We start from the raw sequence: 13,186 nt of genomic DNA on the forward strand, positions 1-13,186 counted from the left end.
CCCCCAAAACAACCTTCTTCTTCTGTCCATTAAGCTGCTTAATTAGCAGAGAAGCTGATGGAAAGCTGATTTCCACCTGCAGTATTCCAGCTGTTTGCTTGATCCCACACATGCACACACACTCCATCTTTTTGAGAGTTGTTAACCTATTCATCCCTCTCAAAACACACACACACACACACACACACACACACACACACACACACACACACACACACACACACACACACACACACACACACACACACACACACACACACACACACACACACACACACACGGGCTGCTCGATTATGGCAAAAATCATAATCTCGATTATTTAGCTCAATAATTGATATCACGATTATTAATAACGATTATCCATTTACTTTGAACATTTTAAATCAATTTATTAGAGACATTTTTTTTTAACAGTTTTTAACGGTTGATTACCCTAAACTTTAATTAGAATTCAACTGAAAAACCAATAAAAAAAAAAAAGTAATACAAATATAATCATTTTTTTCGATTACGTTGTTTTCGTAATCGTTGCAAGCCATAATAGTAATTGCGATTTAAAATAAGATTAATTGAGCAGCCCTAACACACACACACACACACACACACACACACACACACACACACACACACACACACACACACACACACACACACACACACGGGCTGCTCGATTATGGCAAAAATCATAATCTCGATTATTTGGGTCAATAATTGATATCACGATTATTAATAATGATTATCCATTTACTTTGAAAATTTTAAATCAATTTATTGGAGACATTTTTTTTAAACAGTTTTTAATGGTTGATTACCCTAAACTTTAATTAGAATTCAACTGAAAAACCAATACAAAAAAATCAATTAAAAAAAAAGTAATAATAATAAAAATATAATCGGTTTTTTTCGATTACGTTGTTTTCGTAATCGTTGCAAGCCATAATCGTAATTGCGATTTAAAATACGATTAATTGAGCAGCCCTAACACACACACACACAGACACACACACATACACATACACATACACATACACACACACACACCCCCTTGAGGATGTTCAGAGTCAGTGTCTTCCTCAAACAAAGCTTCAGAAGTTTACATTTGAGGACAAAAACTCTGGTGTTTTGTTTTCCTCTCACATACTGTACGCACATCAGTGCAGCATGCGCAGACATCTCCTGGTTCATTTAAAGTCTAGAATGTCTGACTCTGTTTTGGGCTGTCTCGTCCGACAGGAGATCCAATTTGTAGAAAATGAACTGAGCTGACAGTGGCAGAAAATACAGTTTTCACTGTGAGAGAGGGACGAGAATAAGAAATAGGGGCGGGACAATGGGAGATATAACCTTAGAATGTCATAAAATATGATTAACACAATTAACACTATGTTCATGAGTTTAATTAGTGTTTTTCACAATCTGATTTGTTGTCTTTATTTTAATTTGTAAAGACGTTCAGTTTACCAAGATAAACAGCAGTTTAATTGTTAAAAAGTCGGAGTGAGTTTGACTTTTTGTAGCCAAGCACCAAACAAAAATCTTGACCTTTCTCCGTGACCTCCATATTAAGTGAATTCCATCAGTCTACTACACCCCCAATCCCGTCGGCCATCTAGTTATAATTTGTACACTGTTGCTATATAAATCCATGCTTCTGGGAGAGGCGCTCTGCTAATCTCTCCTCAAATGAGCAATTAAGATCAATTTATTTCCTCCCAATGGACGCCCGGTTCACAAATTGTCTCTGACTGCAGAGCCCAGTCAGCAAGATAACCAATGGCATCAAACCATAAACGGCCTCCAGCTATGAGAGTGGCTCCATCACGCTGTTTAGTCGCGGGACAGGGAATATTAGCACGCTGACTGAAAACTCAACTCTCTGTGCTGCTCTCTCCCCGAATCTCCTTCTCCACGGCATTTTTCATTCCTGTGAGAATCCTCATCCAGAGTTTTTCATCACAGATGGATTATAACCAGTAATCTGCCTGAGATTAGATGTGGCAGAATGTATTTGACATAAAAAAGTGTAATCTCTTTGGAAATTAACTGTAACTCTTTCAGTTTAACAAACAAATAGGGTGCATCTGTCTGAGATACTTCAGTTACTTAAATGACAGAAAGTGCTGCAAAGTAAATGTGCTGGATACATGGGCTAGAATGCTAGATGGGTGTTTTAAAACAATAAATATCAAATGTTGACATGTGGGAGGTTTGAAAAGAAAGAAAGATGGAAGCACTCTGGGACTTCTTAACCCTAAGGCTGCACTCACCTTTACCTCACTAACATCCATTATTGAAGTTGATGTATGACCTTATGTTGGTTTGACTAAAGTAACTGGGGCCTCAAATTGAAAGAAGGGATTTCTGTGAGGGGCTTTGGTTTTGACCCACTGCCATTATCGGGCCGAGCCACTGAAAGGCCATCAGGAGTCTCAGACCTCGGTATCAGTGTTTGAAAGCTTTATCCCAAAGCAAAGCTCTGTCGATAAGCTCTTTGAAACCTGTGTCCCTGCACATACAATAGTAGTACTCACATTTTCCTCAAAATTAGATACGCCTTTCCTTTTAGATGCTGTAAAATCTCAGTCAGGTACACACAGGCAGAATATGACATCAGTAATCTAATTATCATGATATGACCTTGAGCTTCCACATCAAATTCTCCATAAATTCAGCAGTTAAATACATTTCTTTGAGTCAGTTGCCCAGAGCGTGGATATCATTTGGCTCTACAGAGCTTGTTGGGCCCCTAATTGATCTTAATTAGCGGTCAGATCACTTTGCCGTGTGGAATTAGACCCGGCACCTGCTCTGTATAAATATGCATCACAGCAGTCCTCCACGCCTTTCTTTCTCTTTTCTTGGCGCCTCGCTCTTTTCATGCCTCCCGGCCTCTCCGAGCGTGTTGTGGACCGACCTTTTAGCTGCTTCCATCTATAGCCGGACAAAGGGCTTTGAGAGGAGCTCAGACTAGGCCACGAGGACTATTGTGCTGATAACAATGTTGTATAGCTGTGGTGAGCGCGGCTAATATTGTGTCCCGGGGCTGACGTCGCCATGTCAAGCAGAAGGCTGATGGAGGACTATACCACAGCTGCTCATTCAGCGTGGCATGGTCGTGACTTTGAATGGCTATTCCGGCCGTGATGCATTTCTAGAGAAGAACCAAAATGAGCATCCGAGTGAAATAGGCTCTCATGTTTCCCATTTGTTGGAGTGATGTCTCCTAAAAGCACTCAGATACTCTGGAATAAACAACTAGACCGCGAGAAAGTTGGGAGCCGCTTTAGGAACAGTCTTGGTCCAGTTTTGATGCTGTGTTGTGTTCTGGTGTGGCTTTCTCAATGGGTCCAGTTTGACCACAGTTATTTAAACTATAGACACATGGAGGAATGTGTATGCTTTTTTAACAGACGGCGGTCTCAAGTTCGTCTCCACCGGGATGAGGCTTAGTCACAAAAATGTAAATGCGTTTCAGACATTTTAATTCCGGAGAAGGTTTTGACTCACTTTCTTGCATTTTAATTAGCTTATCAAAAAGAGCTGCATATTTGGCCCCTCTAGAACTTAGAAACTTCCATACAGCTTCTCCTCTGCTTCCACTGTACAATTCCCTCTTTTTTTGCACCTCTGTCTATACTCACTGGACTTTTTTTCAAATTCCCTGGCTTACACTTACTCAGACATACACATACACACTACATGCCTGCCTCCTTAGTGGCGGGCTGCCTGCTGCTTGGGTCATTGTGGTATTTAGGGTCAGACAAGAGCCCCAGTCATTGCGCCCTCCCCATTGCCTCCCAGGCAGCGCTGCAGCCATTATACGCCAGCTTGTCTGGCTCAATCGCCTCAAACAGCTATGGAAAACCGCCTTGGCTGTAACACGCCCCGCATCCTCCTCCTCGCCAACGGAAAAGCAGTATGTAGGAAAAACAACACAGTGGAGCAGTGGAGCCTTTTAGCAGCGGAGACTCTAAATGGATGAGAGCTATAAAACATCCTTCTCTTTCTGAGAGAGCTCTTCTGTTGAGAACTTTTCACTTTTTCCTCCCAGCCCTCCTTGCTTTTCCTCTTGGCGCTCCTCGTTACCCAGGGTTACCCCAGGAGGGCTGTGATTTGCTGAAGCCGGGAGGTAGTTTCCACGTGTCCTCCAGAGTGTCTGGGCGTGTGAGTCAGTTGCGCTGTGTGTGTTGCTTTAAGACACAGGGAGAATCCACTTTTCTGATCAGAGAACACCAGCTAGACTTCTCCTTTGCAAGCTGTTCAAAGAGCTTTTAGATGAAAGCCCGGGCCACAGAGGTAAGGGATGTTATGGGTTCTGTGTTTTATCTTTCTCTCCCTTTGTTTCTCCTATTTACTGGATTAAGAGGGGGCTAAGGTGAAGAGGTTGCATTGTGTTTCCTATTGTTAAGATCCACAGGTGTGGGTTACTCTGTATGTGTGAGTGTGGTTTAGTTTCCACCTGAAACTGTTAGATAGTAGTATGTGCTTAAGCTCTGGTGATCTACCTTGCTTGTACTTGAAGATAAAACAAAATTACTCTCACAATCTCAGACTTTATCACTTCAGTGTGTGTCAGGGTTGTCAGCATGTTTATCCATGACTCATGTTCACGCATGAGAATAACTGAGTTTAACAAACATACCTTTTTTTTATCTCATGCGAAACTTGCTTGATACTAACTCAGTGGTATCCCGTTGTACAAAAGTGTTTGGAAACATTTTAATTTTCTTGGCATCACCCTGGAATGCCAGTGGGCAAACGTGTATACATCTTACAGAATGCTGCCATGTCATTCTTGGTCATGAGCCAGACACAGAGCTTCTCAATATATAATGAAAAAGTCCGAAAGACACTTAACAAGCACTTTGATGGATGTTTGGTGGCTTTGGCTGAATCCACCACTCAGTCATATGGGCTTTCAGTGAGTGATTCATAGATTGACATTTCTCCTCACAAGCAAACAACCGCAAGATGCTTTAAATCTGGTTCATATGACAAAAGCTCAGTTGGAAGGGGAATGTTCTCCCCTATTTTCTCTTCTTCATTTCCTGTAGTTGTTTTTTGTCCTGAAAGAAAGTGTGTGTGGTTGTTTTGCATACGTTTGAATTTTGAGCTGCGTCTTAAAGTGTGGGGCTTTAAGGGCACTGCTCCTTTAAGAGCTCAGTTGTCAGGGTGCCAAAGGAAAGTGATAAGAGACAAGTCCCATGGGCTGTGATTTTGACAGCAGGAAGGCAGTGTGATTGTGTTAACAGTCACCTCCAATAACACATTACCTCATAGATCCTAGTTCACAGTATTATAATTCATTATAAAGCATTGTTGGTATGTCATTTTGTATGAGATTATTTTGCACCCTATTTGCTTTATTTATTTACATCAGAAGTACTGTGTTAGCCTTTATTTTTTAGCATTGTTGTTATACTGTTCTCCTTTGGGAAACAGTTGAACACATATTGTATTTCCAAGGTTCTATTGCAGAGTAAGTAAAAAAAAGTGCACTTACAGCATCAGGAAATTACTGTGAGGCTAAGTTATCTTGGGATTTGTTTCACACTGCTGTGTCAATAGCCTGTTCCTTCAGCTTTGGTCCCACGTTTAGATTCAAGAGCATTAGGGTTGGACTTGCAAAGTTGCTTCTTCAGACTTTGATGGAGCTTCTGTTCACCAAATGCCCCGGTGGTCTTCATGTAGGAAAAAGGCAGGTCCTTCCTTAACACAATGCCATCATGTACCTTCTGTGTTTATACCGCGTCGAGGTGTGGCCCATTCCTCACATTTTGCCTGAACTGCAGACCCAAGATACACACAGTGCCAGACTAAACATGAAGCTTACGTGGGAGTCATCCAGGGGCAGCCAGAGAAGAATGCCAGGTCATGGGGTGTGTCGAGGAGCACTAGGGTGGCAGTGGTCCCTTGGCCCCTGAGCAGATGGCCTGTAGGAAGCCTATTGAGGAGAACAGAGGACTGAAGGGGAAAAGGGAGGTTCAGACTGGGTGCAGGGGTTTGCAGCTAAAAGGAAGACTTGTCTTGTTGTTCTCCCAAAACAGTCGCACAATACTTCAGTTGAAGTCGCAGCAGAAGGTGAACGTGTGTGTCTTTTTAGGTTTGTGTGTTGGCCCGCCTTTAAGCCTTTCACACACACAACCCTGCTCTGTGTGAATGAAGTTTGTGAGAAAGGCGCTCAAAGAAAGAAGTCTCTCTGACAAGTTCGACAACCAGCTTTATGCTGACTCCTAGTGTTGTCGGCAGCTGCTTTCCTGGTCTTTACTCAAGAGAGCATTGTTTATATACCTTGTATTCATACAGGGAACTAAAGTAATTTTGCCTTTCACTTTCTGTATTCAAGATGCACGACAAATAGGGAATTGAAAACAAATATGCCAGGTTTCCAGGAGGTTTCTAGGTTAATGGGGGCTCAAATGCTTTGAGTTGGAACAGTCATGTGCTGTTGAACATGTATCCATAAATACCATTGGCCTGGATTTGCCCATAGTCAATGTGAACCCTAGCCCAAGTTCAACTAATAAGAAAAACCTGGACATGTTCTTGTGTGCTCGTGAAAGAAAGCTGTTTGGGTTGGTTGGTTCTGGGTTATAGTGCCTAGACCAATTCTTCCAGTATCAATGCTGCTTTATCATTTAACTCATGACGGACAAAGCAAGGGTTGGTTAATCCAATAATCAGCTCAAAGTGGTTCAAGTTCATTACCAGGCCAACATGTATCTGGCCAAGTTTCCACTGTACATCCAAGTGCTAATTTTTCACACTCTTTCCAAAGAGTTTAAAGAAGGAGAGAATCATTTCATTTGTGTCCTTGTCATGTTTGATTATTGTAAAGTTCAGTCTGGATCTTTGCCCTGTCCCTGAACTTCATATTCTTTACTTTTAGAATATTCAAGTCCCCCTGGAATTTCCATCTCAACTTCCTATATTCAACACACTCTTTTACAGTAGTCCATTTTAACAGTCAACACTATATAATCAGGCCTCACAGTGGAGGTGCAGGAGCAGATAAACTCTTAATGCTGCAGATCACTTAATCCTGAAGGTTAGGGCTTTTGGCAGGGGGTGTTTACACTGTAACCTTATGCATTCTGTATGTGTGCTGCAAGGCTTAGTGGAGTTAGCACTATTTGAAAGCCTTCCTGGAGTGTGAGCTACATGCATGTAACCGGGTGACATTACACACACAAGACTCACTGTTTCTCAGAAGATGCCTGGTGCCTCTGCAAAGAGCGCTCCTCAGCCGTTTCTGGTTTTGGATTCTGCCCCAGGACACATTTGGCGGTGACAAGACACAAAAAAAAAGTAAGCTAGGATTCCAAAGTTTAAAAATAAACAGACGGGTAAACTGTTGCCGGCTTTCAAAAATGTTCCCAACCCCGATCAAAGACGACGTCATTTACTTGCGGGAAGGTGGAAAAATGCTACTAATGTTTGGTTTGGATGACTGTTTGAAGAGAAATCTGGAGGGGTGGAGTGACTTTTTCAACTAGTCCTACTGTAGCGCCAGGGTGGCACTACTGTACTGTGTAGCACAGTTCATGTGATATTACTGCTAACTTGGTTGGAGTAAAGTTCACTCGAGCTGTTTGAACTTTAAGGGCTTCATAGTTCAGAGGGAGGAAATGTTTTTGTCTCCGGGATCTTTGCTGAGTTATTTTTTCCAACCCTCTCAAAAAGTATTTTTTTCTAGATTCTCAAACTACTGCAAGGAAGATGCTTCTTAAATGCTGTTTCAGTATTGCACCCTGTTTAGATTGCCTGCGTACCAAACACTGTCTTCTCTCAAATGCTGCGGATTAGGTGTACTCTTTAACTGGCACACCTGTTATCAAACACAGAGCTTATTACATGCTGTAAATTACAGTCTGTAGAAAGAGACGCGCTAAGTCAACTTCTCTCTCCCTGTGTTTCAGATGTGCCAGACGACCGGGGAATGAGTTTATTGGGATGAGGCGGAGGGACCCTCGCACATAGGAGATCCAATCTGAGAAGAAACTTTCAGTTAGGTGAGTCTGTTGCTTTCTTATCTGGGTTGTCAATATTATTATTAAATTGATTTAAATGTATCCCTGGGATATGCCTACATATTCAAATCTGTCAACTCTCTTTTCATAATAGCTAACATAGATGTTAAAATATAAAGGTCCTTTTAAAATATTCATTATTCACTCTTTTATATTTTGCTTCAGGGTGTGTAGCTAAACGCTTAAGTGTTCATATTGTAAAGTGATAACTTAATCTACCTAGTGTGCTAATTCAGAGATTTGAGAACATGTTAACGCTCCATAGCCTCACCACAGCTGCAGATACATCACAGTCTCTTACCAGCAACAGTGTCCTAGCACTTTATCTGCTATAGCATTAACCCTGGAATAAAATGTCTCTCTGGTCACGGCTCTCCGTCACTAATGTAAGAGTTTTGTGGACAGTCTGGAAGTGATTTCACATTGTCCCGAACTCTGTCACGCATAACAACCTTGACAGCTTAAAGCCTGTTCATCTGACATGACTTTTCTATTGAAAGAAAAATAAATGAAAAATGTAGTAAAATGTGAGGGCGACGGACCATACAGGTTAATGACCAGAAGTGATAAAGTTACTTATAGTTATCCTCTTTAAAGGACAAAAGGAAGATATTAGACCTGCTGTTTTACCCTGGAAACAACCAACGATTTTGTATGGTTTTATGGGACTGTAGTCATTATTGTTTATGAGTAATAAGTTAATTGTAGGTCTCTGATGGGCTGGCATTATGTCATATATATATTTTACTGCCTTTTGTGTGAGAGCCATGAATTTTCCAGAGGCATAATTTCCTTGCCCTTATGGTTTTGTATCCCTTTTTTTCCACGCAGAAATGGGAAACTCAGAGAGCCAATACAGCATCCAGGCCACAAAAGGCACCGGATGTGTCCCTGGAAAACCAAAGCCCTACTCACTGAAGCTCCGCACATCCAAAGCTGACGCTCTGTCGCCCCATACGTGGTGGAGAAGTGCACCATTGGGCTCGGGGTACAAGGCCAGGTGTGTTGGACGTGGCTGTCTGTCCCCTCCTAAAAACCGGCCGCCCTACGCCCCTAGGCACTATGACTACAACTCGAAGGGGACAAGGGGCAGCCCAGGTCAACAAAGCTGGCATCGATCGCCTGGATGTGGAGTACGAAAGCGGCACATGTCAGATGAGTATGAAGAAAATCCATATGGGGCGGACCTGAATAGATGCACCTTGAATGGACACAGTGATGATCAAGAGGCTTTAGAGGAACAGAGCAGCCCACGGGTGGTGATCAAGAAGGATGGCAGTCTCAGGGTGGAGTTCACCAACACCTCGGGCAGCCCCCTCCTTCTGGATGAGGCTTCTGGCCCCGTACAACTCCTCAAGTTCTCTCCCAACATGGAGTCCGCCTCCATTCCCAGTCTGCCTGGCTCAAGTGGTAGTCGGCAGGAAGGCCACCATGGTGGTCCCCCAGCGGCCTCTACCTCCTCTACGGCCAGGACCAGCAAGGGCAGCTCACTGAGCTCTGATGGCTCTTGGTATGACTCTCCCTGGGGGCCCAGCACTGAGTTGTGCGAGCAGGACCAACCCTGCTCTGCCAGCAGGACACTGGTCCACTCCCCCACTCACCAGCTTGACTCCTTCACTAAACAGTCCCCTCCTGTGTCCATCGCAGACCTCTACAAGGACTCTACGATGGCTGCCACTTTTCCCTCAGCCAGAGACCTGTCCTTCCATTTACAACAGCCTCCAGCAGGCCATAGGACGCACAGGGCCTCTTTTGCATCAGTGCTGGACGTACCATTGGAGGAAGAGCCTCCTGAGGCCTGTCAGTACTCATCGTATACCCTGCCCTGTCGCAGGCCCAAAGCACATACCATGAGCGAGGAACTGGACCAGTATCCTGAACAGGAGCAGGCTGGATCTGATTTCGGCATCCATAAGAAAGGTTCCATCAAAAACCGCATCAGGCGCCTCAGTGACTGGACAGGAAGCCTCAGCCGCAAGAAGAGGAAGTCTCAGGTGAGTGGTCTTCGGATGACATCGATTTAGTTTTGTGAGGAGCTTTTTTTTCAATATTCTATTTTATTGGTTTTTCTTAGGAGGCACACAAAACAACAAAATATCACAGTTTGTTTCTGATACAAGACTTGTCCATTAATAAAGAAAATAAATTAGGCAAAGCACAAAGTAAGGAGTATTTTGATAATCTACATTTTCCTTATCACTCACAGGGTTCACACAGCGATCTTACCAACACGGTATGTAAAGCATAGGTTGCATAGATGTTGTGTTTGTAGTTACCCCATAGCTTAAAGCCCTTATAGTTTAAACACATGTAGGATAAATGTATCCCCCCTCTAATTGTGGTCTTCTGTGTTGCACTCACTACTATCCTTAGAGCTACAGTTTATTAGGCAGGAGAGTGCATCAGTAACAGCCACGCACAAACACTTTCCTGTCTGGCAAAGATTATTTGCCACAGCGGTGGTCTTGGCATCGCCTGAAACCAACCACCGTCCTTTAGTTCTTCAGCACTGCAACACCAGCTGTCCGGAGACAGGCCACAGTGGGGTGGCACAAAATGACATTTGTAAGCCAGCCAGCTCTGGGTCTTGTTTGTTTTCTGTGAGCATGGAACAAGGACGAGAGGTACTTTCTATTACAAAGCGTGAGACATGGATGATTCTCCCGGGAAGAGGAGTTCAGGGCTGCAGTGCAGGTTTCATGATGACTATATCATGGTGGGTAAATCTGAAGTGCTTTATGATTGTATTTTATTAGTTGTGAAATGTACAGAATTGTTGCATGTTAAAGATTTTTAGCGCTTATTTTTGCACTCGGATGTACATAACTTTAGGTGTCAATAGTCCAACATTTTTATTTTATTTAAGGTTTCGAAAGTTTCTTCCTGAAGTGCATAGGCGTTTTGGAATGGAGCCAGAATACTAACACACGGGACACCGAGCAGAGAGCAGATATATATTTTCTTCCCAGTAGTAAAATGATACTTGTACCATTCAGACGAGGGTCAGAGGAGAGGTTGGAAATAACCACAGCTTGTCTGCATGTTGCGTGCACATGATTTGAGCAACCATGTGATTTTGTTGTGCAAACACTACATTGTTAATTGGTTTTAATTTGACATAAAACATTTGTTGGATCTGAGCCTGAACTCATGTCCCTCTCTGTCTTTGAGTCTTGTAAGCAATTGTGTCTGAATTAATTCGATTAGCTTTGCCTTGTAAAAAGTTTTAAGAACACTGTTTGGGCACTGCCAAGAGAATAGCTGTAAGCCTTTGAGAGGCTCTGTTAGACTGAAACTAAGTCCACCCCTCCTCTAATGTTAATGAATGACTTCTGGTTGTTCTGGCTGTTGTGTGATGCAGACTTTCTGGGCCTCCCTTCCGTTGTCCTCAGAGAATAAATCTGCTAATCGGGATTTGTGTTCAGTCAGTTGGGTCTCACAACAAACCAGAATAGAACAATCGTGTATTCAGATGGTGTTTTCGTCTTTGCTAGAGGAATTATTTGTTTTCTCCCCGTGCAGCAGCTAATGCCGAGTGAAATATGTGTGATAGTTTGCCTTGACGCTGTCACTCCAACCTGTATTGACAAATATGCGCTGGACTGACAATATTTATTTTAAGTGTTGCACAGCTTTCACTTTAATGGCTGCCTCTAAATCTACTGCTAGCCACAATGGCATGTTAATCTATGGCCATGTGTTGGCCTTTCGAGGGCAGATTAGCACCTGAAGATTTACATCAATCTTTGTTATCCACATACAAAGCTGATGGAAGGCTTGTCCTTGTTTCCTCAAGAAACCTTTAAGAGATTGTGATTACTTGGAGAAAAAAAACATGAATTGCCAGATCCAAATATTGTGAGCGACTTAAAACAATTTGGGCTCTGTTTTAAAGATAAATAATAAGAAGACTACATTTCTATTGAAGCTTGAAAAAGTTAGATTGGGGACAATATTGCCAAAAAAAAGAAGAAGATGCCTGGGGTTCTCTTTACAAGCGACTGACAAGTCCTGCAACAAGTGCTCACAGAGTCCTCACAGAGGTGCTTCAAACTCTTCAGACTGAATTTCCTCTGTTCTCCGGGGGCCATTTTGTTGAATGCCAAACCTCTGTGGAATATACTCACAGTGCCTCCTTTCAGCAGCTCGACCAAAAATCAGGAGCACCTCCAGCTCTAGTTCCCCTCCACCTGAACTCCAGGACTCTGTTGTGGGTTTAAAGGTCACGCCACAAATTCTAAAGCCAAAGGCCAAGAACCTGCCTTTAATGAAACACAGCTGGAAGAGAACTGGGAGAGGGTGGGCAAATTAGGGCTGTGTCAGCTAAAGGAAAATAGAAAAAAAATAGAAACTTGGCTCAGCAGAGATTTTCCTATGTCTTTACTACTCAAATACTATGTGTTTCGGGGTGGAAGGTGGCCGTAATGGTTACATGAAGGCTGTCCTCAGCTGAACGCTGTGGGTTCAAAGGGTTCATTGTCCCGTAGCTAAACAGAAACCTGCAGGATACTATAATCCGTATAAGCATCATTTTTAAATGCTTTTGAGCACTGTTCTAGTCTTTGCCTATTATTTCGGGAACTTAACTTTTTTTGCTAAGTTTAAACAATAGGAATAGTATTAAGGGTTAAGACAACATTCACAAGGCCGGGTGAAACAAAGGAACAAACAAAGATGAGCTCCGGCATGACGGCTCACTCTGTCTGCATGTTGAGAGCACTCCGCTCTGTTGCCATGGGCAAAATCAATGCTGCAATCTAGTCAAGTGTAGGTAGGCTGTCTCTAATCATGAAAGAGTGCAATTCCATCGAGTGTTCATTTGGGGAGTTGGAAAGCCACAGCAGACATCAAATGATGTGAAATTGTCTGAGCCTGAAGGGTTCTAACCTCCCAGGTACCGGCACAGGAAATCTGTCCCACTTTCTCAGCCCTCGCAAAGGATTTAGACTGTAATGCAGACTTTGAAGTAGGTTCGACTAGGTTCGACTATTATGTTTTTTCAAAAGTTGCACTTTTGTGATGCCTTGGGGCTAATTGAAAGGAACACAGCTTGATTCGAACATTTCCCAATGTCAACTCATTGCTTCTGTTTAATTCAAAGGTGTGTACATTTAGGAGAAATTATGATGCATTTCTGAATAGGGGGAAACAATAAA

General features: G+C 42.8%; 1 protein-coding gene across 5 annotated transcripts in view; it reads left to right on the plus strand.

The window, feature by feature from the left end:
• Nucleotides 1–13,186, plus strand: part of tiam2a (TIAM Rac1 associated GEF 2a) — an 87,088-nt gene that overhangs the window by 31,639 nt on the left and 42,263 nt on the right. For 2 of the 5 annotated variants that reach the window (XM_079694421.1, XM_079694420.1), the window contains exons 2-4: nucleotides 7,920–8,012; nucleotides 8,862–10,024; nucleotides 10,237–10,263. In XM_079694421.1, the coding sequence (XP_079550547.1) occupies nucleotides 8,864–10,024; nucleotides 10,237–10,263 (1,188 nt within the window). In that variant the 5' untranslated portion in view covers nucleotides 7,920–8,012; nucleotides 8,862–8,863. Of the gene's footprint in view, nucleotides 1–4,159; nucleotides 4,297–7,919; nucleotides 8,013–8,861; nucleotides 10,025–10,236; nucleotides 10,264–10,606; nucleotides 10,747–13,186 lie in introns of those variants that run through there. The other 3 variants (XM_079694422.1, XM_079694423.1, XM_079694424.1) reach the window with 3 other exon arrangements.

This window comes from Notothenia rossii (genome assembly GCF_949606895.1).
Source record: "Notothenia rossii genome assembly, chromosome: 7".
In the NCBI taxonomy this organism is placed as follows: Eukaryota; Metazoa; Chordata; class Actinopteri; order Perciformes; family Nototheniidae; genus Notothenia; species Notothenia rossii.